We start from the raw sequence: 24828 nt of genomic DNA on the forward strand, positions 1-24828 counted from the left end.
TATTTTGATAGCTTTTTATTCATGGAAAACTATATAATTTTTATATAATTGAATGTATTACTTTTCTTTTCAAAACCAATTAGAGCATACAAATGAGTAAAATACAAATTTTCAGAACAAGAGAGATGAACTATCTATGATTAAACTAGATGAACTACAAAGAAATTAAAACCAAAGAAAACTAATGCCTGTGTACTCAGTCGTATCCAACTCTCTGCAACCCCATGGACTAGCCCACTAGCGCCTCTGTCCATGGGACTTTCCAGGCAAGAATACTGGAGTGGGTTGCCATTTCCTTCTCCAGGGAATCTTCCCCACCCAGGGATTGAATCTGAATCTCCTGCATTGCAGGCAGATTCCAGGGAAACAAAACTAAAAATTTCTCAAAGACTCAAAATTTGAACAAATAGCCACCGTGTACTTAGATTTAAAAAAATTAATTCTAAGTTGTTCTGGGTTTTATATAATCACAGTAAAAATACCAACAGGACTTTTTAAAATTAGGTAAGTTTATCCTAAAGTTTTAAGGAAAAACAAAAATAACTGGAAAAATTCTATGAACTTTTTGTCCTGCCAAATAAAAATAACAATGATACTAGTCTAAATAGACACTAAGATCAACTGAAAAAAATATAAACTCTATACATAAAAACACATACCTACACACACACACTTGATATACTGTAAATGTGGCATTTAAAATTGAATGAGGAACAAAGGGTTATTTTATTTTGTTTGTAATAGTGATGGACAAGTGGATAGCCACCTAGAAACTTTAAAGTTGTATCAGTTCTAGGATATACTGGTATAAATTCTAAATGGATCAAAGATTTAAATGGAAAATGGCAAAATCACTGAGAAAAAGTAAATCTCTTCTCATGGGTTATATGAGTCAACTGACTGGTTGTAAAGATCAATCCTTAAAAGTTAGGAATCGTGCCTTCAGAAATAGGAAAATGTAAAAACAAGTAGCTAAGCATTTCTGCATCTGAGATCAGACAGGTATACTGGTGTGTTCTATTCACACTGTCTTCAAATTCAGCAAATCTCAACTTTTCCATGTGTTTTCTAGGTCCTTTTAAAAAATGACTTTCATGTCCTTTGATCTCACATTTTTATGAGGTTGTTATTACTATTATCCTCTTTAAACAGAAGATCTTAAAACTGAGCCAGGACTCTGTGGGGCCTTCCAGGTGACAGACCCCTTTGTATCCCTTTCCTCTTATTTATAGAAAAGCTTTAACCTCCTAGGCCTTCCCTGAGTGTCTAAGAGTAAATTTAATTAGAGAAGTGAGAAAATGCAGAAACAAAGGAAAACAGTCAAACAAGACAAAATAATGATAGTTTAGCCATGAAACAGAGTCAAGGGCTATAGATAATATCCTGAGCCATATCTTTGAGTTGTTTTGCAGGTACTAAAACTGCTAACTACCTCGTGACCATGAACACATAGCCTTCAGACTGGCTGGGGCCTGAAGATTTTAATACTGACCCCTGTGACCTCAGCTGGTTACCTAACCACCCAGTGAGAGAACTGTGCATGAGCTGACCATGTAGCCTCAACCTTCTCCCTTACTTTGTCTTTAAAGATCCTCTCGTAAAAGTCACCGGGGAGTTTGGGTCTGTTGACGGCGAGCTGCCTGTTCCCCTGGCTGTCCTTCACCACGAACCAGTGTCAACAGCTTGGCTTTACTGCTCCTCCTCGGAGCAGACCCAAGTTTGGTTTGGTAACAATCTCAGTTAAACAAGTTACGATTCTGCTACTTGCAGAAGTGTGTCTAAGTGGTGTCTAAGTGGTGTCCCCTTGGACGAGTCCCTTCAACTCTGAGTTTCAGTTTCCTCATCTATAAAATGGATATTCCAGTTAAAGGAAATTTCTGCCAGCCCGCAGCCCAAGTCCGACCCCTCCCCTCCAGTTGTGTTACCCAGGAAAGGATATGTTGGAAGGCTGAGACCTTAATGTGTACACACGTACACTACTTCTTCATTGGATCTTTAACGCCATGAGGAAGGAACATTTTTATCTCCATTTTGTTAATAACTTAAGCCAAGACAGGGCAAGGGTGAGTAACATTCTTGGTCACACACTATAAACGTGCAGGATTTGAGCCTAGAAATCAGGTTTTAGGGTTTTCATTCAACATTGATCCTCCGCTGCCACCTAACAAATAGCTCTCCAAAAAGCTGATGAGAGTGGAATCAGTTACTGGAGTAACCACAGCACCCGGCTTTGAAATCATATCGTCTGTGGCCCAAAGTGTCAGCTGCGGGAGCCCTGAGTTCGGGCTTCTTGGCGGCCCTACCCTGTCCCCCATGACGCAGCTGTTAAGCCTAAATCCCAGAGGAGCAAGCGTTAGAAAAACCTCTGAAGCACACCATTTCAGAGGAGGTAACGCAAAAAAGCAAAATGGCTGTCTGGGGAGGCCTTACAAATAGCTGTGAAAAGAAGAGAAGCGAAAATCAAAGGAGAAAAGGAAAGATATAAACATCTGAATGCAGAGTTCCAAAGAATAGCAAGAAGAGATAAGAAAGCCTTCTTCAGCGATCAATGCAAAGAAATAGAGGACACAACAGAATGGGAAAGACTAGAGATCTCTTCAAGAAAATCAGAGATACCAAAGGAATATTTCATGCAAAGATGAGCTCAATAAAGGACAGAAATGGTATGGACCTAACAGAAGCACAAGATATTAAAGAGAGATGGCAAGAATACACAGAAGAACTGTACAAAAAGGATCTTCACGACCCAGATAATCACGATGGTGTGATCACTGACCTAGAGCCAGACATCCTGGAATGTGAAGTCAAGTGGGCCTTAGAAAGCATCACTATGAACAAAGCTAGTGGAGGAGATGGAATTCCAGTTGAGCTATTCCAAATCCTGAAAGATGATGCTGTGAAAGTGCTGCACTCAATATGCCAGCAAATTTGGAAAACTCAGCAGTGGCCACAGGACTGGAAAAGGTCCATTTTCATTCCAATCCCAAATAAAGGCAATGCCAAAGAATGCCCAAACTACCGCACAATTGCACTCACCTCACACGCTAGTAAAGTAATGCTCAAAATTCTCCAAGCCAGGCTTCAGCAACATGTGAACCGTGAACTTCCTGATGTTCAAGCTGGTTTTAGGAAAGGCAGAGGAACCAGAGATCAAATTGCCAACATCCGGGGATCATGGAAAAAGCAAGAGAGTTCCAGAAAAACATCTATTTCTGCTTTATTGACTATGCCAAAGCCTTTGACTGTGTGCATCACAAGAAACTGTGGAAAATTCTGAAAGAGATGGGAATACCAGACCACCTGATCTGCCTCTTGAGAAATTTGTATGCAGGTCAGGAAGCAACAGTTAAAACTGGACATGGAACAACAGACTGGTTCCAAATAGGAAAAGGAGTACGTCAAGGCTGTATATTGTCACCCTGTTTATTTAACTTATATGCAGAGTATATCATGAGAAACGCTAGACTGAAAGAAACACAAGCTGGAATCAAGATTGCCAGGAGAAATATCAATAACCTCAGATACGCAGATGACACCACCCTTATGGCACAAAGTGAAGAGGAACTCAAAAGCCTCTTGATGAAAGAGAAAGTGGAGAGTGAAAAAGTTGGCTTAAAGCTCAACATTCAGAAAACGAAGATCATGGCATCCAGTCCCACCACTTCATGGGAAATAGACGGGGAAACAGTGTCAGACTTTATTTTTCTGGGCTCCAAAATCACTACAGATGGTGACTGTAGCCATGAAATTAAAAGACGCTTACTCCTTGGAAGTAAAGTTATGACCAACCTAGATAGCATATTCAAAAGCAGAGACATTACTTTGCCAACAAAGGTTCGTCTAGTCAAGGCTATGGTTTTTCCTGTGATCATGTATGGATGTGAGAGTTGGACTGTGAAGAAGGCTGAGCGCCGAAGAAATGAGGCTTTTGAACTGTGGTATTGGAGAAGACTCTTGAGAGTCCCTTGGACTGCAAGGAGATCCAACCAGTCCATTCTGAAGATCAGCCCTGGGATTTCTCTGGAAGGAATGATGCTAAAGCTGAAATTCCAGTACTTTGGCCACCTCATGCGAAGAGTTGACTCATTGGAAAAGACTCTGATGCTGGGAGGGATTGGGGGCAGCAGGAGAAGGGGACGACAGAGGATGAGATGGCTGGATGGCATCACTGACTCGATGGACGTGAGTCTGAGTGAACTCCGGGAGTTGGTGATGGACAGGGAGGCCTGACGTGCTGCGATTCATGGGGTCGCAAAGAGTCGGACACGACTGAGCGACTGATCTGATCTGATCTGAACGCGGGGGAACGATCCGGCTCATAAAACCGACTCAAAAGCGAAGTCGCGATGGGCAGCCGCGGTCGCCGCACAATCGAAGCCGCGCTCCCCCTCCAACTTCCCTCCAGGTGGCGCTGCAGGACCAACCCGCCTTCCGAAACGGAGTCGCCGCCGTGCGGCCTCCCCGGGATGCTCTGGAGCACCGAAATAACCGACTCCTGTGGCTAGAGAGGTATTTCCCAGGAACCGCCCACGTCGCCGCCTGAGCATCACGCACTTCCGCTTCCGGCTCGTTGTTCCGGAAGTTGCTTTCTGAGAGAGAGTGTGGAGCATTGTGGTGCTTGTGAGCTTCCAGCATGGCGTACCGGGGCCAGGGCCAGAAGGTGCAGAAGGTGATGGTGCAGCCCATCGTATCCTGCTCGATGCGTGAGCAGTAGGAGCTTTGGGCCGGGAAATGAGGGGCGAAGGAGGAGACGGGGTAGGCCCGAGGGAGCGGAGTGCGGCCGCTTATCCCATGAGCCCCTGGGGCGGCCGAGGCTAGGAGAAAGCGCGGGGAGTTGAAGAACCAGTTATGGGCGGGAGGTAGGCTCGGGCAGACCCTGCGTTGGAGAATGCGGTAGTGGTGGGGTGAGCGGGGAAGACGACTTTAATTATATACTGACTGAAAGCGGGTGTTACTGCTTTCCACCGGGAGGGAGACCTCGGCGCGGAAGAAACTCCAGGAAGATGAGAGTGGGAGCTATTCCTTTATAGTATTTAGTGATGTCCTAATGGGTGTTTGGACTTACCAGGTGGCTCAGAATCCTTCTGCCGATGCGGGAGACGGGATTTTTGATCCCAGAGTGGGGAAGATCCCATGGAGAAGGAAGTGGCAGCCCACCCCAGACTTCTTGCCTGAAAAGTCCCATGGACAGAGGAACCTGGGGGGCTACAGTCCATGGGGTCACAAGAGTGGGACAGGACCTAGCGACTGAACAGCAACAGTGGGTACCTAGTTGGGCACTTTCTTTGCCTAGGCACAGAGTTCGCGTTCAGAAAAATGAGATGCGGGTAGATTTAACGAGTTCCAGGAAGCAGAGTCTATGCTTTGCGTGTGGTTTTTTTTTTTTTTTCCTTAACTCCTGCTGCAGAATCTCATCTTCAGATACTTGCAAAATGTAAGTTGTTGTCTGTTTTGTTATTTTTAAGTTAAAGGTGAATTTATTTGGCTGTTTGTATCATTCTGTCTGATCATTGTTCTAGAGCCAAAAAATGAAACTGGAGATTGGGAGGGCACTTGAGGAGAAGGAGTGCCAGGAAAGCTCTAATGTGACAAAATGGTATGTAGCCATGCCATGAGCTTCCCTGGTGGCTCAGACGGGAAAGAATCTTCCTGCAATGCAGGAGACCCAGCTTGGATTCCTGGGTGGGGAAGATCCCCTGAATGGCAACGCACTCCAGCATCCTTACCTGGAGAATTCCATGGATAGAAGAGCCTGGAAAGCTACAGTCCATGGGGTCTCAAAGAGTTGGTCATGACTGAGCCCCTAACACAGCCATGCCAACTCCAAGCATGCAAAGAACTGTGTTGTTACTACTTTGCAAGACCAAAATTACTAATTTCGAAAAGTAATTACTGGCTGACATGATAGCGGCACTTGGGTATTGGTACTTTCCTTGGGATTATGGCAAGAACATTGGAACCTTTCCATGGCACCTCAGGATGAGACACTGGAAGAAAATTTCAGTCAGCTTTTACTAGGTCATAAGGTGGTGTGCTAAGCACTTTGGGAGGTGGAGACACACTTATCGATAGAAAAGACACTGGAAAAGGAAGATTGGAGGGATAGGTTCAGAGGATTTAGTGAACCCTTTCACTAAACCCTTTCACTCCCTTTCCTTTGGAGGGATTTTTATCAACTCAAAATTTGACCTGGCAGAGCAGAGTATTTATCCCTGAAGGAAAATGTGTTTCCTGTGGTTCTGACAAATTTTAGTATGTGACAACTACTCAGCCATTAAAAAGAATACATTTGAATCAGTTCTAATGAGGTGGATGAAACTGGAGCCTATTATACAGAGTGAAGTAAGCCAGAAGGAAAAACACCAATACAGTATACTAACGCATATATATGGAATTTAGAAAGATGGTAACGATAACCCTGTATACGAGACAGCAAAAGAGACACTGATGTATAGAACAGGCTTATGGACTCTGTGGGAGAGGGAGAGGGTGGGAAGATTTGGGAGAATGGCATTGAAACATGTGAAATGTCATGTATGAAACGAGATGCCAGTCCAGGTTCAATGCACGATGCTGGATGCTTGGGGCTGGTGCACTGGGACGACCCAGAGGGATGGTATGGGGAGGGAGGAGGGAGGAGGGTTCAGGATGGGGAACACATGTTTTAAAATTATTAAATTTAAGAATTAAAAAAAAAGAAAAGAAAAGCATTAATTTCGAGCTGTTGTAATTTTTAATCACAGGAGTTGAGGGTCTCACTCCTGGTTATTAGGGCTTCCCAGGTGGCACTAGTAGTAAAGAACCTGCCTGCCAGCGCAGGAGATGAGAAGAGATTCGGGTTCCGTCCCTGGGTCAGGATGATCCCCTGGAGGAGGGCATGGCAACGCACTCCAGTGTTCTTGCTTGGAGGCTCCATCCCTTGGATAGAGGAGGCAGGCTACAGCCCATGGGATTGCAAAGAGTCGGACACAACTTACGCGTTCCTGGTTATTAGGTGTGAGACGTGGAAAACTGAGACGCTAGAGAAGACTGTCTTGCAGCTGGAGTTTGCTCTGGTAGATAAGAAAGAAGCCCCTTTTGCTATCTTGTCACATTTTCACTCTAAATGTACAGAGACTATAAGCAACAGAAATATGATTGAGTCTCAAAAACACAGGAATATTATTAGTTCCAGTGTAGCATTTATTAAGTGAGAATGTTTCATGTTAAGTAACTTGTCTTGGCTTTTATTTGTCAAAGTTTTTTAGGAGCCGTATTTGTCTGTTTGACCAAAATGGTTGGATTTTGTTCACTTAGTTCTTAACATTTCTGTTTTTCTGATTATTTCAGAGATCGCGGATTCAGGTGTGGCTTTATGAGCAAGTGAATATGCGGATAGAGGGCTGTATCATTGTAAGTCATGATATTTTACCTCAGAGCATGTTGTTCAAAGAAAAAAATTTCCTAAAAGATGGCCAACAGAGCAATATACAAAAAAATCAAAGACCCAACCCACGGAAAGTCCTTCAGGACTCACTGTCCTTGTCTCATTGTTCTACTTAATAGGGATTAGGTAATTCACAAAAGAGAGGGAAAATTAATTTTATAAAATATTTAAACAATGGTATTAGTCTTTAAAGGAGGGATCATAAATAAAATGAGGAGGGAGAAAGATGAGAATTCTTGGTTAGTGATACCTGAATAGAACTGGATGTCCAAGGTAGCAGAGTAATTTAAATAATGTTTTAAAGAAAGAAAATATGGGTGGAAGTGTTATACTAAGAGTCTGGTATTTCTTTGAGACAGTGTAGTAGATTCCGTCGGTAATCTCCCCTTCCCCTGTTTGTTAGTTGAAAAAACAAGCTCGGTGGTTGGTAGTGATAGTGTATTTGTGGGAACATGGGAAAATTAATATATGTACGCACACTGTACTGAGTAGGTTATAAAAGATGTGAATGATGACTTTTTGGCATAGTTAATGAAGTCTAAAGTCCCCAAAGTTCCAGAAGTAATTTGAAGTACATTCCCTCTTTTGTCGTTATTTAAAAAGAGACTTAGGGAGTTTCCTAGTGGCAAAGTAGTTACGATATCAGGCTTTCAATACTGTGGCCTGGGTTCAATTCCTGGTTGGGGAACTAAGATCCTGCAAGCTGTGTGGGGCACTCCCCCTCCCAAAAAAAAAAGGAAGGAGAGGCTTGAGATGTGGTGTTTCAGCTGGAAGATCAGTGGAGAGATAAATTTCTGAACTTGGTGTTTTTATATATTGCCATATTAATTTAGAACGGTTTGGATATGATTTTACATGAAGATGACAGTCAATTGACTTATTTTTCTAGGGTTTTGATGAGTATATGAACCTCGTATTAGATGACGCAGAAGAGATTCATTCTAAAACAAAGTCAAGAAAACAACTGGGTAAGAATATAGATGGCCTCAAAGAATTATAGAAATTTTTATTCACTTGCAGAATTGAATGAATTGCAACTCATTTCATGTTTAAATTTAGTTTGTATATGAGAAATTATTTGGGAGAGTAGTGTATTCTTAATCATCTTTTGCCACTTATTGTTTATCTCACTCCATTTCTACTTCTGTCTCTCCAGTTGGGAGCTTTCACCAAGGTTACCAAAGACTAATGGTGTTAAATCTAATGGTCCCCATTTTATTGAGCTCTAAATGGCATTTGGCTCTGTGATACTATAGTCAGCTTTTCACTTTTCATTACTAGTTGTTCCTTTTTGAGACTTCTATATATTCATTCTTTAGGACCCAGCCATTAAATGTTTGAGTTGCTTAAGTCTTGGTTCTCAGTCCTCCTGTCACTCAATATTATTTCCTAGGTACTCAAGACTACACTAACAGTTATATTTATATGTTGACTTGCAAATGTACATTTGTAGCTCTAGACCTCTCTCAGCCTCTTCAGTATTTCTACTTGGATGTCTCAAAGGCTCCTCAAAATTAGCATATCAGAATCAAACTCAGTTCCAATGCCTGACACACTATTTAGAGCTATATTAGTGTTTCCTGCCGTAGTAAATGGGACCAGTTCTATTCAGTTTACTAATAAATTTCTCTGCAACTCCAATTTGCTCTGCAGACTCCAGTCATCTTTTTAAAACACTGGCCTGAATTCGTTATCTCTTTGCTTGAAATCCTTTGGTGGCTTCCTGTTGCTCATAGGATAAGAAAATCTTTAATATATCCTTCAAAGTCCTTCATGATCTGGCTTTACCTCCCTCTGCTCATTTTGTATCACTCTGTACTTCATTTTCTGAGGACCATCCACACTTCTTTCAATTCTTGGAATCTGCACATTTGTCTCATCATAAATTTTTGTGTGTGCTGTCCCCTGTGTCTTTGAGACTCAGGTCAGATACCACTTCCTGCCAGGGTTAGGTGGTGTTTTGCCTGGGGTGGGGATGGAGGGAGGGTATGCTGTGCTGCATTTGTAGTAAAACATTCATTATCGGGGTTGTTAATGTCTGCCACTGGACCACATGCTCCACTAGTGCATGAGTCCTCTCTGTTTTGCTCCCTAATGTACTTAGTGCATGCCACATAGTAGAAATTTTAAAATATTTGAATAGTGAAGTCAGTTTCTTGACCCATGTTCTTTAGGATTTATGGCTTCCTCAAGGCTTAAATAATTTCTGTTAAAATTGCATTAAGTTGAGGTTTATTTAGGCATTTTGTCTTTAACTGTTTAATGCCCCAATTGACAGCTCACTAGTATTTTTAAAAGTGGTAGTTTTCAAGTGCCTCTTTTTTCCAGTCCCTGAGAATTCTCTTGAGCCTTATCTTAGCTGTGTGCAAAGTAGATTCTGGGAGTGGTATAATGTTTTGCTTAGCTTCTTCCTGCCTAGGCTTTTTGAAAACCTGGATTTTTCAAATATAAACGTGTCTTATCAGGAAGTGCAAGCTCACCTTACTGACATTATTTATAAATTATTTGCAAAGTATTGATTGCTCATGGTAATATCAACTCTGTAAAACAGGTTTAATATTACTTCTTGTGGAATTGCTGATGGTGTTGATTAACATTTCTCAAAGTGTTCTATTGAACACCAATATTCCTGCAGATATTTATAGATATTTCTCAGGAAGAGTGCCCTTTGCTCAAACAGATTTAGACAGTGTTAGGTAAAACTTAAACAAGTTTGTATATCACAGAATGAAATCCTTATTAAGAACTCTTAAGAATGAGGTTATAGTATGCTGCTGCTAAGTCGTTTCAGTCGTGTCTGACTCTGTGCGACCCCATAGATGGCAGCCCACCAGGCTCCACTGACCCTGGGATTCTCCAGGCGAGAACACCGGAGTGGGTTGCCATTGCCTTCTCCAATGCATGGAAGTGAAAAGTGAAAGTGAAGTCGCTCAGTCGTGTCAGACTTTTCGCGACCCCATGGACTGCAGCCTCCCAGGCTCCTCCATCCATGGGATTTTCCAGGCAAGAGTACTGGAGTGGGTTGCCATTGCCTTCTCTGTATAGTATGCTGCAGTTCCTAAAAAATTCATTTCTCAGCTTCTGCAAAATCAGCTTTAGGAAATGTTGGGATAGTTCACTTAGTCTGCAGACACTGTACTTTTCATAAAGTAACATTTCTCTGCCTTCATTAGGTTATTGTTGGAAAAGTGCGTATGGTCTGATATGCACAGCCTTTCAAACATTGGAACATGTCACATAATTTCACAGACGAGAAAGCATTTTTAGAATCACTCAAGAACGATCTAAAATTCTGAAGCTAAAAGTTACAGTTTTCTGAGTGACTATTAATGGCTTATTTTTTTTTTTTTTAATTTTGTGTTGCAGGTCGGATCATGCTAAAAGGAGATAACATTACTCTGCTCCAAAGTGTCTCCAACTAGAAGTGACAGATGAAGTGAGAAATTGTTTGGCAATACCGTTGGTTTTTTTAGGTGTCCTTTGTTAGAGATGTAGTTCTAAAACATGTATTCATATTGTTCTGCTCACCCTTATGTTATTACCAGATGACAATAAATGCTGTGGGACTGTTTTTATCAAAATATTTACCTTATTTTTTCTATCCAGTTATAGAGTTTTTACACAATGTCACCGTTAGCTGTTAGTGTTTATTTTAAAGTTTTCTGAGGGATGGCACTTGCCCTGAACATTTCTGTGAAAAACATTCTGTTTTTCACAGAACTGGGATTTGTAGATCCTTAAGGCAAAGACTAGGAATTCTGCCTGATGTGACTTCTGATACTGGGTGGTGTAGCAGGGGAGCGTTCACAAAAGTAAAGATTATGGTGCTAATATATGTTTTCATCATCAGTTCTAATTCTGGAAGCTGGGACACCAGGGCTTCTAGCCACATTATGTTGAGAACATTATAAGGGCTCAGTATCTGCTTAGCACTCTGTTAGAGTTACTGTGTGAGGTCTTTGTGTATTTTATCACTAAGATCAGAATGTGAGGAATATTTGGATATAGACATAGAATGAAGGTTTTAATTAAAAAGGAGTTCTGTTAAGAGTTAACCAGAGGGAGACTTTGTGAGATTGGTAATCTGAAAAAGACCCACAGGAAACACTGGTTAACTGTTAACTACTGTTAAGCAGAATAATAGAATGTTAGTTGAAGAAACACCTCTTATCTCCAAGGATTTTGGTTCCTCCCCCAGTAATTGCTTATTTCCTAATTAAATTATGTCATTAGTTCTCGCTTCCCCCAATATATCAGGGTTGTTCTGATTAGAATTCTAATAACCATATTAAATGGTTATTGAATATCTGCTATTAATTGAATACATATGTGAAACAGACTGACAAACATAGCCTCAATACCAGGTACTAAGTATTATTTAAGTTGAATCTTGAAAGATGAATAAGACCTGCCTTAAATTCTGATAATGGGCAGTGTTACTAAGGGTAGCTGAGGAAGAACCAGAAAGTCCAGTTCTTGTTTTTCCAAGTGCCTGTGAGGGTGATACAGAACTTTTCTTTAAACTGAGTAAAAGAATCACTTTGTGAGGTAGAGAAGATTTGTAGGTGAGCGTAGAAATCAGTCCAACTTAGAACTTGGCATTTTAGGTGTCCCACTCTATTTAAAGTTGTGCCTTTTTGGTCATGTTTTCTAAATAAAGGGCTGGTTTAGCTCTTTTAACATGTCTTAAGTTGGAAATTCAATTGAACCTGCTATAGCATGCAAAGAAAACCTCAAGCAGCAGAGGGAGTTGCAGCCCTGAGACTGCTTCAGCCTTTCTGGTGAAAAGCTTTTTGAGAGCAGAGCAAAGACCTCCCTGCAGCTTTCTTGGCACCAAAATAGCTGAGAAGAAGGATAAAAGCTGGAGCAACATAATCCCTAAGAAAACCCGCTGGCTGCTTTTTCTTTTCCCCATGCTGCCTTTCTGACCTGCCCACCCTATGTAAGCAAAGCTGTTCCTGCTGTGGGTCATTCTGAGTGGCTCAAGACATGGAAGTGTCTATTTTTGACAGAGCAAATGATGATAGTGAGAAATAAAGGTACAGTGAACTTAAAATTGAGCTCTGTATTTAGAGATCCCTGCTTGCTTTCCTGCTGTACTGGAGCCTGTGGTGTTTGCTTTTTAAGTGGCACTTTTCCACAATCTGTAGATCTTTTCTTCCAACCAGAATTTGTATTATAGAAGGCATTGCTCTCTGCTTCATTAAGGTTATTCGTATGTGCTGCTGGGAATCTGTTCTTGACAGCTCTTGGTATTTGAGCAGTTATTTTTCTGAAATGGTTGGTTTCTGAAGGGGTCTTGCTAACCACTCAGTAACTCTCATAATATTGTTGAAGTGAAGGATGGGAGGACAATAGCCTCTGAGACAGTAAGTGCTGATTCAGGCCTGGCGTTCGTAGTAAGCAGGGGGAAAGAAGGGTCAGAATAGTTGGAAAACACTGGAATTCTGTATATGCAGGCACCAGCTGTTCTTGAGTCACATTTGTCAGTTTCAGGATTAGAGAGTGGGTCTCTAATTTAGACTAAGGCATTACTGCCCAGGAAATAACAACAGGCATTTGCCTAATAGCACCATCTCCTGTTATTGGTTGATCCAGGATCTTTGTCCTTATTAATTATTCCTTAATTTATTATTCCTATTAGAACTAATCATAACCACATAGGAAAAAAAACACATCCAGTGAAATTTTTAAAACTTCAGACTACACGGAAAGATGTAGAGCAGAGAACAAATCCCCCCTTTCCCCATCAATGTTCTCCATGAAAAACCACGGTTAGGAGTTGGATGCCTTCTGAGCTCTTTTTTAATATGTATAGCTTGGTTTCTCATTTTGGTATTTGTACTTTAAAATTTCTTTTAATTAAAAATTTTAACTTTGGTAAAATATACACATATAATATTTGCTATCTTAACCATTTTAAAGTGTACAGCTCAGTAATGTTAAGTATATTCACATTGTTACACAGTCAATATTTGGAACTTTTTTATCTTACAAAAATCAAAACTGGACCCATTAAACAATAACTTGTCACCCCTCCCTCCCCTGAGCCCCTAGTGACCATCATCCTTTCTGTTTCTGAGTTTGATTAGGTACCTCATATAAATAGAGCGTGTAGAATGTGTCAGGATTTCCTTTCTTTCTAAGGATGAATGGTATTGCGTGTATGTATACCATATTTTGCTTATACGTTTAACTGGCAGTAGGCATTTGGGTTGCTTCCACTCTTTTACTTTTGTAAATTATGCTGCTGTGCATCTTTGAGACTCCACTTTCAGTTCTTCTGAGCATATGCTTACAATTTTTTTTGAGGAACCATCAAACTATTTTCCACAGCATCTTCACCATTTTACTTTCTCATAAGTAGTGCACAGAGGATTCAATTTCTTCACTTCCTTGGTAAAACAACTTTTTTAATAGAGAAGTCTGTGACGTTTTCGGCCAGGCAGGCCACTTGAAGGGGATGAAGCCAGAGGAGTGGTCCTGATGCTGACCTGGCTGTGTAGGTGACTGTGTGAAGGTCTTGCCTTTGTAGATGCCCACCATGCTGCCCGTCTTAGGTGGGATGGCGTGTCCTGCAGGTGTCTTTGCCACCTCAGGCTTCTCCTTGGGTGGTGCCTCCTCCTCGGCCTTACATAGGTGCTGTAGCAGGGAGTGCCGCTTCCTCGCCAGGCCTGGCTCAGCAGTTGCTGGGGCCTGCACAGCTGTACCAGCTCCTCGGAGGGCAAATTGCGAAAGGTCTGATGCTTCTGCTACACTTGCGCAACCTTGTGGATTCTTCTTGGAGAGGCAAAACTTGCTTTTGAGAGCAGTCATCCTAATGGTGGTTGTGAGGTTGTGGCTTTGGTTTTCATTTCCATAATAATTAGTGTTGTTGAGTGTCTTTTCATGTGTTTATTGGTCATTTGTATGTCTTCTTTGGAGAAATGTCTTAAATAAAGTGCTCTTCCCATTTTTAAATAGGTTATTTTGTTGTTGTTAATTTGTACTAGTTCTTTACGTATTCTGAAGTGATTTGCAAATATTTGCTGCCTTTTCACTCTGTTGATTGTCTTTTAATACACAGTTCCAAATTTTGATGCAGTCCAGTTTATCTGTTATTGCCTTTTGTAGCCTTTTGGGGAGGGGGTTAGGGGCTTGCCACACAGCTTGTGGGCTCTTAGTTCTCCGACCAGGTATTGAACACAGGCCCTTGGCAGTGAAAGTACCAAGTCCTAACCAGTGGACCACCAGGAATTCCCTGTTGCCTTTGTAGTGTCATGGGTATCTTCATCTATGTACACATGTTCTTTGCAGCTTCACTGTTATCAACAAAACTTGTACCTAGTTCCATGTTAAACAGCTGTGATGTATTCTAATATATGAGTCTCAATTTAAGTAGTCACATCCTATTGACAGGTATTTTAGGCTGCTTCTTATTTTTTGCTGTTAAAAAAAATTGTAATTGACATTTTTATGCCTGTTTTTGTCCACTTAACATTTCCTGAGATGAATTCTTAGAAGTGGAATTGCTAGATCACAGGATATGCACATTAAAAAAAAAACTGTAGGTATTTTTAAATTGCCTTCCAAAGTACTTGTGAGAAAATTGTTTTCCTTATACCAGGCAACCATCAGGCAGCAGCATTAATGAAACGCACAGGCTTATTGTGAGGATCCTGTGAGGTAATGATTGCCGACATCCTAAGGATGCCAGAGGAGAGAGATGGAAGAATTTGATCTTCGATGACTTTGCACCACTGAATGAGTCAGCTCTGAAACTCCCTGCCACCTAACTTCTTATATGAGAGGATAAAATTCCTGATTGGGTTTTCTGTTACTTACAGCTGAAGCATTGTAACTGAGTACAGTGTCAGAACAGGGTTACTTGTCTTCAGTACCTCTTAAACTTGGAGGGGATTAGTTGTTTTACTGAAGATTTGTCAAATGCCATAGTTGAGAAGGTTGGCAAACCTGGACCTATATGAGAGAATACAAATGAAGTGATGTGACCGATGTTATTCTGTAAAACAGTAAAGTTCCTTAGTTAAAAGAATTTCTGAGAAAAATGCTATTGGATCATCATGTCTGGAGAAATTACTGTCTCTGGAATATTAGCAGAGTACCCTCATTCCCAGGGCCATCTGAGTTTGAGATGTTTTGCTTGGCTGAGAATTGAAGAGGAGTGAGGGAGAATTATTAATAACAAAAAAGTGCTTCCTTTTGATGAACTGTGTTACTAAACCAGAGATGGTAGGAGTAGAGTGGGAAAGGGAGGATTTTCCCAAGAAAAGCTTTATTCTAATCATATACTTGGTAAGGTGAATTTGGGAAGATATGGTTTCTATTTTACCAATGTCAGCTTTTATTAAGATGTTGTGTGTTAGACATAGTGAAAAAATTTTAATTTAGTCCTTGTCTTTGGGGAGCTGGGAAAGCAGTGTGGTAAAGAGGGAAAGGTGACCTTGGTAGTCCACGTACCTGGCCTTAAACGCCAACTTTAGAATTATCCAGACATCTCAACCTCAGTTTCACCAGGTTGGTGGAAGACCTATCAAGCCTCAAGAATGCTCAAGAAGTAGTCTTTGTCTCGTTAGAAATGATACTTATTTGTCTAGTTATAAATGTAGATAGTTTTGTAGTTTAAAAGATTTACTTAGGAATGTGTGAGGAAAGGTAAACTTGTTCTACATAGAGCAAGACACATCACAACTTTTCCATAAAGGTTTCAGAATCAGCTTGCCAATTTCTGTTGAAAAACTCTACTGGGATTTTGGTTGTGATTATTTCGTGCTGTAAATAATTGTGGAAGAATTGACCATTTTCCGTTGATAAACATGGTCGTTCAGTTCAGTCGATCAGTTGTGTCCGACTATTTGCAACCCCATGGACTTCAGCATGCCAGGCTTTCCTGTCCATCACCAATTCCTGGAGTTTACTCAATCTCATGTTCATTGAGTCAGTGATGCCATCCAATCATCTCGTCCTCTGTCATCCCCTTCTCCTCCTGCCGTCAGTGTTTCCCAGCATCAGGATCTTTTCCAGTGAGTCAGTTCTTCGCATCAGATGGCCAAAATACTGGAATTTCAGCTTCAGTGTCAGTCTTCCAATGAATATTCAGGACTGATTTCCTTTAGGATTGACTGGTTGGATCTCCTTGCAGTCCAAGGGACTCTTTAAGAGTCTTCTCCAACACCACAGTTTAAAAGCATCAGTTCTTCAGTGCTCAGCTTTATTTATGGTCCAACTCTCACATCCCATACATAGCTACTGGAAAAACCATAGCTTTGACTAGATGAACCTTTGTTGGCAAAGTAGTGTCTCTGATTTTTAATACACTGTTTAGGTTTATCATAGCTTTTCTTCCAAGGAGCAACTGTCTTAATTTCATGGCTGCAGTCACCATCTGCAGTGATTTAGGAGCCCAAGAAAATTAAGTCTGTCACTGTTTCCGTTTCTCCATCTGTTTGCCATGAAGTGATAGGACCAGATGCCATAATCTTAGTTTTTGCATGTGGAGTTTTAAGCCAGCTTTTTCACTCTCCTCTTTCACATTCATCAAGAAGCTCTTTAGTTCCTCTTTGCTTTCTGCCATAAGGGTAGTGTCATCTGCATATGTGATGTAATTGATACTTCTCCCTGCAGTCTTTTTTTTTTTTTCATCCCTGCAGTCTTGATTCCAGCCTGTGCTTCATCCATCCTGGCATTTCCCATGATGTACTCTGCATATAAGTTAAATAAGCAGGGTGACAATATACAGCCTTGACGTACTCCTTTCTCAATTTGGAACCAGTCCGTTGTTCCATGTCTGGTTCTAACTGTTGCTTCTTTACCTGCATACAGATTGCTCAGGAAGGAGGTAAGGTGGTCAGGTATTCCCATCTCTTTTAAGAATTTTCCACAGTTTGTTGCTATCCACACAGTCAAAGGGTTTAGTGTAGTCAGTGAAACAAAAGTAGATGTTTTTCTGGAACCCTCTTGCTTTTTCAATGATCCAGTGGATGTTAGCAATTTGACCTCTGGTTCCTCTGCCTTTTCTAAAACCAGCTTGAACATATGGAAGTTCTCAGTTGACTACTACTGAAGCCCAGCTTCAAGGATTTTGAGCATTCCTTTGCTTGTGGGTGAGATAAGTGCATTTGTGTGGTAGTTTGAACATTCTTTGTCATTGCCTTTCTTTGGGATTGGAATGAAAACTGACTTTTCCAGTCCTGTGGCCACTGCTGAGTTTTCCTTGCGGCATACTGAGTGCAGCACTTTCACAGCATTATCTTCTAGGATTTGAAGAGCTCAGCTGGAATTCCATCACCTCCACTAGCTTTGTTCGTAGTGATGCTTCCTAACGCCCACTTGACTTCACATGGCCAGGATGTCTGGCTCTAGGTGAGTGTTCACACCATCATGGTTATCTGGGTCATGAAGATCTCTCTTGTGTAGTCCTTCTGTGTATTCTTGCCACCTCTTCTTAATATCTTCTGCTTCTGTCAGGTCCCTACCATTTCTGTCCTTTATTGAGCCCATCTTTGCATGCAATGTTCCCTTGGTATCTCTAATTTTCTTGAAGAGATTTCCTGTCTTTCCCACAGGCTGTAGTCAGTGGGCTCAGTACTTGCAGCATGTGGGCTCTAGGCCATGCAGATTCAGGAGTTGCTGCTCGTGGGCTCTAGAGTACAGTCTCAGGAGCATGGGCTTAAGTTGCTCCACAGATCCTGGATCAGGGATCAGACCTGCATCCCTGCATTGACAAGCAGATTCTTATCCACTGTGCCACCAAGGAAGTCTCTTTTTAGATTTCTTATATCATTTTTCTGACATTCTCCACATCTTCCGTATTTTTTGAGCATTGTGAATTAGATTTTGTCTTGTAGGTCTGCAATTAGGTCTTTCTCAGGGATAATTTTTATTGACTTAGTTTATTTCTTTCAATGGGCTATACTCTCTTGTTTCCTTGCGTGCTTTGTGTTTTTTGGCATCGTTGTTGAAAATTAGATATTTGAATCTAATAATGTTATCCCTGGAAATCAGATTCTCCTTCTTACCTGAAGTTTTTTGTTGTTACTATTTAATTGTTATGGGTCTTCTCTGTTCCAAGGATCAGCTGCAGGTTTAAATTTAAGGTCTTCTCAGTTCTTTTTTGAGCCTGTACACTTTCTAATTTTTCCCATATATATATTTGGTTTTGAATGTCCTAGTCTTTTGATGTCTGGCTGCCAAAATGGGAGAAAGAGAAAAATGAAAGGGAGGGAGAAAAGGGCACTGACACTTTAAATCCCTTCCAAGGTCCCTTCAGCCATAGGAGAGGAGGCTTACAACAATAGGTGGAAGTGCAACAACAATGGCCCGCCTAGCAGCTATCACCAGTTAGAATATGACTTCCCAGTATCTGGAGGACAGTCCTTTTTACCCATCCTGGATGTACGCAGACTGCATCAGGAACATATGCACAGCTGCCTGCCTTGGAGATGGATTGTCCTGTGCTAAGAGCTGAGACTGACCAAAAATAACCATAGTTTACCTTCCAAGCCTTCCTCCGGAAGTTGTAAACCTTCAGTCAATTTCAGAATTTTAAGATAGATATGTCAGAGGAATTCTGCCAGTTGTAGTCTTAAGTGGGGAGAGATTCCTAGTGTTTCCTGCTCTGCCATCCTCCCAGAATCCTCTCTTATTTTTTAAAGGCAGTATGATTGTTTTTCAAAGACAGTAAAAGGGCAGTATTTTGTGAGTTTGTTCCTGAGCTGAAATTCTTGACATATCGCTTCCTGTTGTGAAATCTTTTTATGAGAACTTCACCAATGTTTTTATTTTGAGTGTGTATGGAGATAGAGAGGGTACATGCATAAATACAATGGGGAATTATATGATATGTAGCTCTTCATAAAGTTCTGAGACCTGTGCTGGCCAGTACAGTAGCTGTTGAGCACTTGAAATGTGGCTACTAAGTCCCTGGTGGCTCAGACTGAAGAATCTGCCTGCAGTGCTAGAGACCGGGGTTCGATCCCTGGGTGGGGAAGGTCGCCTAGAGAAGGGAGTGGCTACTCGCTCCAGTATTCTTCCCTGGAGAATTCCATTGACCTAAGAGCCTGAGGGGTACAGTCCATGGAGACACAAAGAGTTGGACATGGTTGAGTGACTTTAAAAAACCAGATTTTTAATTTAGAAAACTTTCATGTGTAAGTGGAACAACCTTGCTATGGAAATCCACTTTTTCAGCTAAACATTTAATGAAACTCAAAACATATCAAGTATTACTGATAAGAATAAATTCTGTTTTCTACGTACATATTGAATGTACTATGAGTGTATTATACCCATCAGATTTTGATAATTACCCCCAAAATGAAGAAAAATATTAGTAAGTTTTTATATTTATTACATGTTAATGTTTTGGATATAATGGATTAAATAAAGTACATTATTATAATTAATTTCACTTTTTAATTTTTTCACTACTTAGGAAACTTTAAATTACATATATGGCTTGTATTGTATTTCTTTTAGACAGCTCTAGCCTAGATTGTAAGTAACATGAGTTTACAACACCATTCCTGTGGCTCTCCAGTGTTGTAAATACAGGAAAAGTGGTAGCTCTGTAGAGTTATTGACACTAGAGGGCTCGGTGTTGGAAAAATAGGAAAGGAAGCCTGGAAAGCTAATGCAGACCCAGCTGGTTAGAAGAAGAACGTGGGCACTGGGAAGGTTTATTGCGTGAAAGCAACTGTTACCCATTTAAAGTATGAACTGAGTACACGGTTATCTCTACATTGCTATGTTTTCTGCTTTCAGTTTAAAATCCAAGAAAGTAATTTATTTTTAAAAAATAAACATGAAAGTTGGAAAATAAGGCTAAAATTAATACGACAAAATGATTAAATATTAAAATGAAGAGGACAGAATTAACAGATAATTTAAAATTCAAAAGGAAAACATACTATTCTAAATCAGGAATTTAAACATTATATCCATGAACCCTCCCTTCACCAATTTTAGCTACAGAAGCTAGTGAACCTCGCTACAGTTATAAGTAGGGGGAAACATTCATTTTTGGGGGGAATATAGTTAATATATTGGAGTTACAGAGGAATTTATGTACTCTCACAATACTTGCATAATTATCACTGCAAAAAGAAAAAAATCACTAGGTTTCTTAATCAGGTTGGAATAAGAAGGACCGCATTTGTCTTCTCACCAGAAACAACAAAAAATCTGGACAAAATTTATATGAAGCAGGTTTCAGACACTGGACATCTGGCGTTTCAGGATAGTGATCTGTGAGGAAGGGAAAACCAAATGAGAAGAGCCATATAATTGGCCATAATCTCTGGATAGATTTCAGGTATAATGGGCAGGTATCCAGGTGGAGACCAGGAGTCTCTTAAGTTGAGAAGATGGAGACAAGAATCTGAATCAGTTCAGTTCAGTTCAGTTCAGTCACTCAGTCGTGTCTGACTCTTTGTGACCCCATGGACTGTAGCCCACCAGGCTCCTCTGTCCATGCGATTCTCCAGGCAAGAATACTGGAGTGGGTTGCCATTTCCTTCTCCAGGGGATCTTCCCAACCCAGGGATTGAATCCAGGTCTCCCACATTGCCAGCAGACGCTTTAACCTCTGAGCCACCATAGTTAGGTTAATCATGTTCCTGTTATGGTTTGCAATTGTAATTATCTTTTATTTTTTGTCTGGCTATTGATTGTGAAAACTGATAAATATCTTTCCTGTTGTGATTATGTAACTATTATTCACTTAATACCACTGTATCATGATTGGTCAATAGAGAAATAATAGAATTCTGTATCACCAAAACTATCATTTAATAGAAAACCTGAAATCACTTTTTAAAATTCATATGTATATCAGAATTATCTTGGAATTTTTTTGAAAAATACAAATGCCCAGATGTTGCTTTTTTTCCTCCAAAGCTCTAGATATGTTTCTAATGAGCAGCCATGTTTAGAAACAACTGGACTATATGATGATCTTTTACTTTTATCCAGTTTGTTTCACTTTTTCTATTTCATATTCAGTGCTCCCATTTCAAGTGGTTTATGTTTTCCAATTTCTCCATCTCTTCTTTTTTTCTTAATGTTCTTTCTCAAGCCTTTATCAAGCATAGTAGAAAAGCTTTTGTACACATAAATATAAATAGTATGTATAATATATATATTTTAGAAAACTTAGGAATTTTTGCCTAACTAAAAAAATTATGACATTTTCATTCCACTTGTTTGACTTAGTATGAATAGAATGCTAGATTTCTAATTTAAAGATATACATATGCAACAAGCAACAAAGTTTTACTGTATAGCACATACAGTAACTATGTGAACAATCAGTTTCAGTTCAATTCAGTTCAGTTGCTCAGTCGTGTCCAACTCTTTGTGCCCCATGGACTGCAGCACTCCAGGCTTGCCTGTCCATCACCAACTCCCGGAGTTTACTCAGACTCACGTCTGTTGAGTTGGTAATGTCATCCAACCATCTCATCCTCTGTTGTCCCCTTCTCCTCTTGCCTTCAATCTTTCCCAGCATCAGGGTCTTTTCAAATGAGTCAGTTCTTCACATCAGGTGGCCAAAGTATTGGAGCTTCAGGTTCAGCATCAGTCCTTCCAATGAATATTCAGGACTGATTTCCTTTAGGATTGACTGGTTGGATCTCCTTGCAGTCCAAGGGAGTCTCAAGAGTCTTCTCCAACACCACACTGTAGTCAATAACTTGTAATAACCTATAATGGAAAATAATCTGAAAAATGATATATATGTGTATATGTATAACTGAATCACCTTCCTGTGTACCTGAAACATTGTAAGTCAATTCTACTTTGATAAAATATATAAATTAAGAAAAAAAAAGTGTATGACATTAGGACAAAGACCAGGAAGAAGGAAAGGGAATTTTCAGGGTGTAAGATTCTTACCCTGTATATAAAGTGATGTATTAGTGGAATGTAGTGTATAATAATTTAAAGATTGGTATATAAGATAAATCCTGAAGCATTCACAAAAATTGTAAGAGTGATAAGCTAATAGAAGACATATAATAGAATCATCTGGAATCATCTGGGGACATGCCCAATCTGGGGACTTCCCTGGTGGTTCAGTGGTTAAGACTCCAGTTTCTAATGCAGGGAATGCAGGTTAGATCCCTGGTTGGGGAACTAATATCCCACATGTTGGGAGGCAACTAAACTTAGCACCACAAGGAAGAGCCCATGGCCACAGTGAGAGACCCTGCATGCTGCAGCTAAGACCCGACAAAACCAAAACAATTCCAATCTAAAAAAGGGATAAAGGGAACAAGGAGAACTGAGACAAACTGAAAACCAATAGCAGGATGAAAACACTTACTACCAGTCAATAATTGTACTTCATAAAAATGGTCTAAACATCCCAATTAACATCAAAACGGATTAAAAGAGTAAGACACAATTACATGCTGCTTATCAGTGGTTTCACTTTAATAAATGGTTCAAATAAGTTAAATGTATTAATAAATTAGTGGGGAAAATGCCCTCCTACTTCTAATACAATATAAAGAAAGTTGGAAAGCCTATGTAAAGAGCAAAGTAGAGTTCAGAACAAAGCTTATTACCGGTGAAAAGTTAATCTTGTTATAAAGATCAGAGGGTCAACTCTGTGGAGTTGACAATTCTACATGTTTATGTTCCTACATATTTATGGTACAGCTTCAAAATACATGCAAAAGCTGACAAAATGGTGATGGGAAGCAATATTCATAATTATAGGCAGATTTCAACACTTCTCAATAACAAAACATACAGAAAACACATGAAACTAATATAATTTTATATGTCAATTATATCAATAAAAACAGAAAATAAGGGTATATAAAATTTGAACCATGCTATCAACCAATTTAATGTAATTGACATTTACATAGTACTCAGTAGCAGCAGAAAACAGTTTTTTCAAGTGCACAAAGGACTTTTTATCAAGCTTGGTCATATTCTGGGCAATAAGTATCAGTATATTTAAAAGGATTAAAATCATGCAAAGTATTTTTGGCAATAAAATTAAAATTTGGCAGCAGAACAGTTTCTGAGAAATTTCCAAATATTTGGAAACTAAACACACTACATCCCCCAAGAAACAACAAGGAAACAAAAAGGGAAATTAGGATTTTGAACTGAATGAAAAGTGAAAATACATCATACGAGAATTTGAAAGGTACAACCAAGGCAGAACTCAAACAAAAATTTATAGTATAAATGCCTGTACTTGAAAAAGAAACATCTCAAATCAATAATCTAAACTTCCACCTTAAAATAGAAAATTAGTGTGTGTGTGTGTTCAGTCATGTCTGACTCTTTGCGACCCCCCGCCAGTAGCTGGCCAGGCTCCTCTGTCCGTGGAATTTCCCAGGCCAGAATGCTGGAGGGGGTTGCCATTTCCTTCTCCAGGGCATCTTCCCAAACCAGGGATCAAACCTGTGTCTCCTGCATTTCCTACACTGGCAGGCAGATTCTTTACCACTGAGCCACCTGGGCTAGAAAACAAGAGTAAGTAAAAATACTCAAAGTAAGGAGAAGAAAGAAAATAATAAAGATAAGAATAGAAATCAATGAAATTGCTAAACCTCTAGCTAGACTGATCAGGAAAAAAGATGACACATTTTACCAATATACCAGTAGCATTTGAGTTTTTTGTTTTTGTTTTGATTACCTGGTTTTTAGGATCTTAGTTCCCTGACTAAGGATTGAACCTGTAGCTTGGCAGTAAAAGCACGGATTCCTAACCACTGTACCAGCAAGGAATTCCTTCAAAAGCAGAACTCTCTAATCCAACCTCTAATCCTTCCAAAGGATGGCTTTACTAGTGAATTACACTATACGTTTAAGGAAGGGAAAAAAAAAAAAAACCAATTCCTTACAAAGTCTCCCAGAAAATTGAAGGGAATAGAATGTTCCCTTACTCCAGGAAACCAATTAGTATAATTTTTCACACTACAAACTTTAAAATAAAAAATGTTATCTCCTCAACACTTGCACAGAAAAACACTGATAAAATACAGCATCCATTTCTGACAATTATTCAGTTGTTACATCGTGTCTGACTTTGCAACTCCATGGACCGCAGCATGCCAGGCCCCTCTATCCTCACTATCTCCCAGAGTTTGCACAAATTCATGTCCATTGAGTTGGTGATACTGTCTAACCATCTCATCCTCTCCTGCCCCCTTCTCCTTTTGTGTTCAGTCTTTGCCAGCATCAGGGTCTTTTCTAATGAGCTGGCTCTTTGCATCAGATGGCCAAAGTATTGGAGCTTCAGCTTCAGCATCAGCTTCAGCTTCCAATGAATATTCAGACTTGATTTCCTTTAGGATTTACTGGCTTGATTTCCTTGCAGTCCAAGGGACTCTCAAGAGTCTTCTTCAAAAGCACAGTGCAAAAGTATCAATTCTTTAGCA

At 40.1% G+C, this 24828-nt stretch overlaps 1 protein-coding gene across 2 annotated transcripts; it reads left to right on the top strand.

The window, feature by feature from the left end:
- Positions 1–4550: 4550 nt before the first annotated feature.
- SNRPE (small nuclear ribonucleoprotein polypeptide E) lies at positions 4551–21286 on the top strand. Of its 2 annotated transcripts, XM_005891895.3 has the most exons (5): positions 4551–4687; positions 5408–5434; positions 7330–7392; positions 8316–8394; positions 10793–21286. In XM_005891895.3, exons 1-5 carry the CDS (start codon positions 4634–4636, stop codon positions 10846–10848), a joined length of 279 nt encoding a protein of 92 aa, XP_005891957.1. In that variant the 5' UTR covers positions 4551–4633; the 3' UTR covers positions 10849–21286. The 2 variants fall into 2 exon arrangements, with proteins under 2 accessions (XP_005891957.1, XP_070240625.1); XM_070384524.1 differs by lacking the exon at positions 5408–5434 and having other exon boundaries at positions 4591–4669.
- Positions 21287–24828: the final 3542 nt, after the last annotated feature.

Source organism: Bos mutus, chromosome 16 (assembly GCF_027580195.1).
Source record: "Bos mutus isolate GX-2022 chromosome 16, NWIPB_WYAK_1.1, whole genome shotgun sequence".
NCBI lineage: Eukaryota > Metazoa > Chordata > Mammalia > Artiodactyla > Bovidae > Bos > Bos mutus.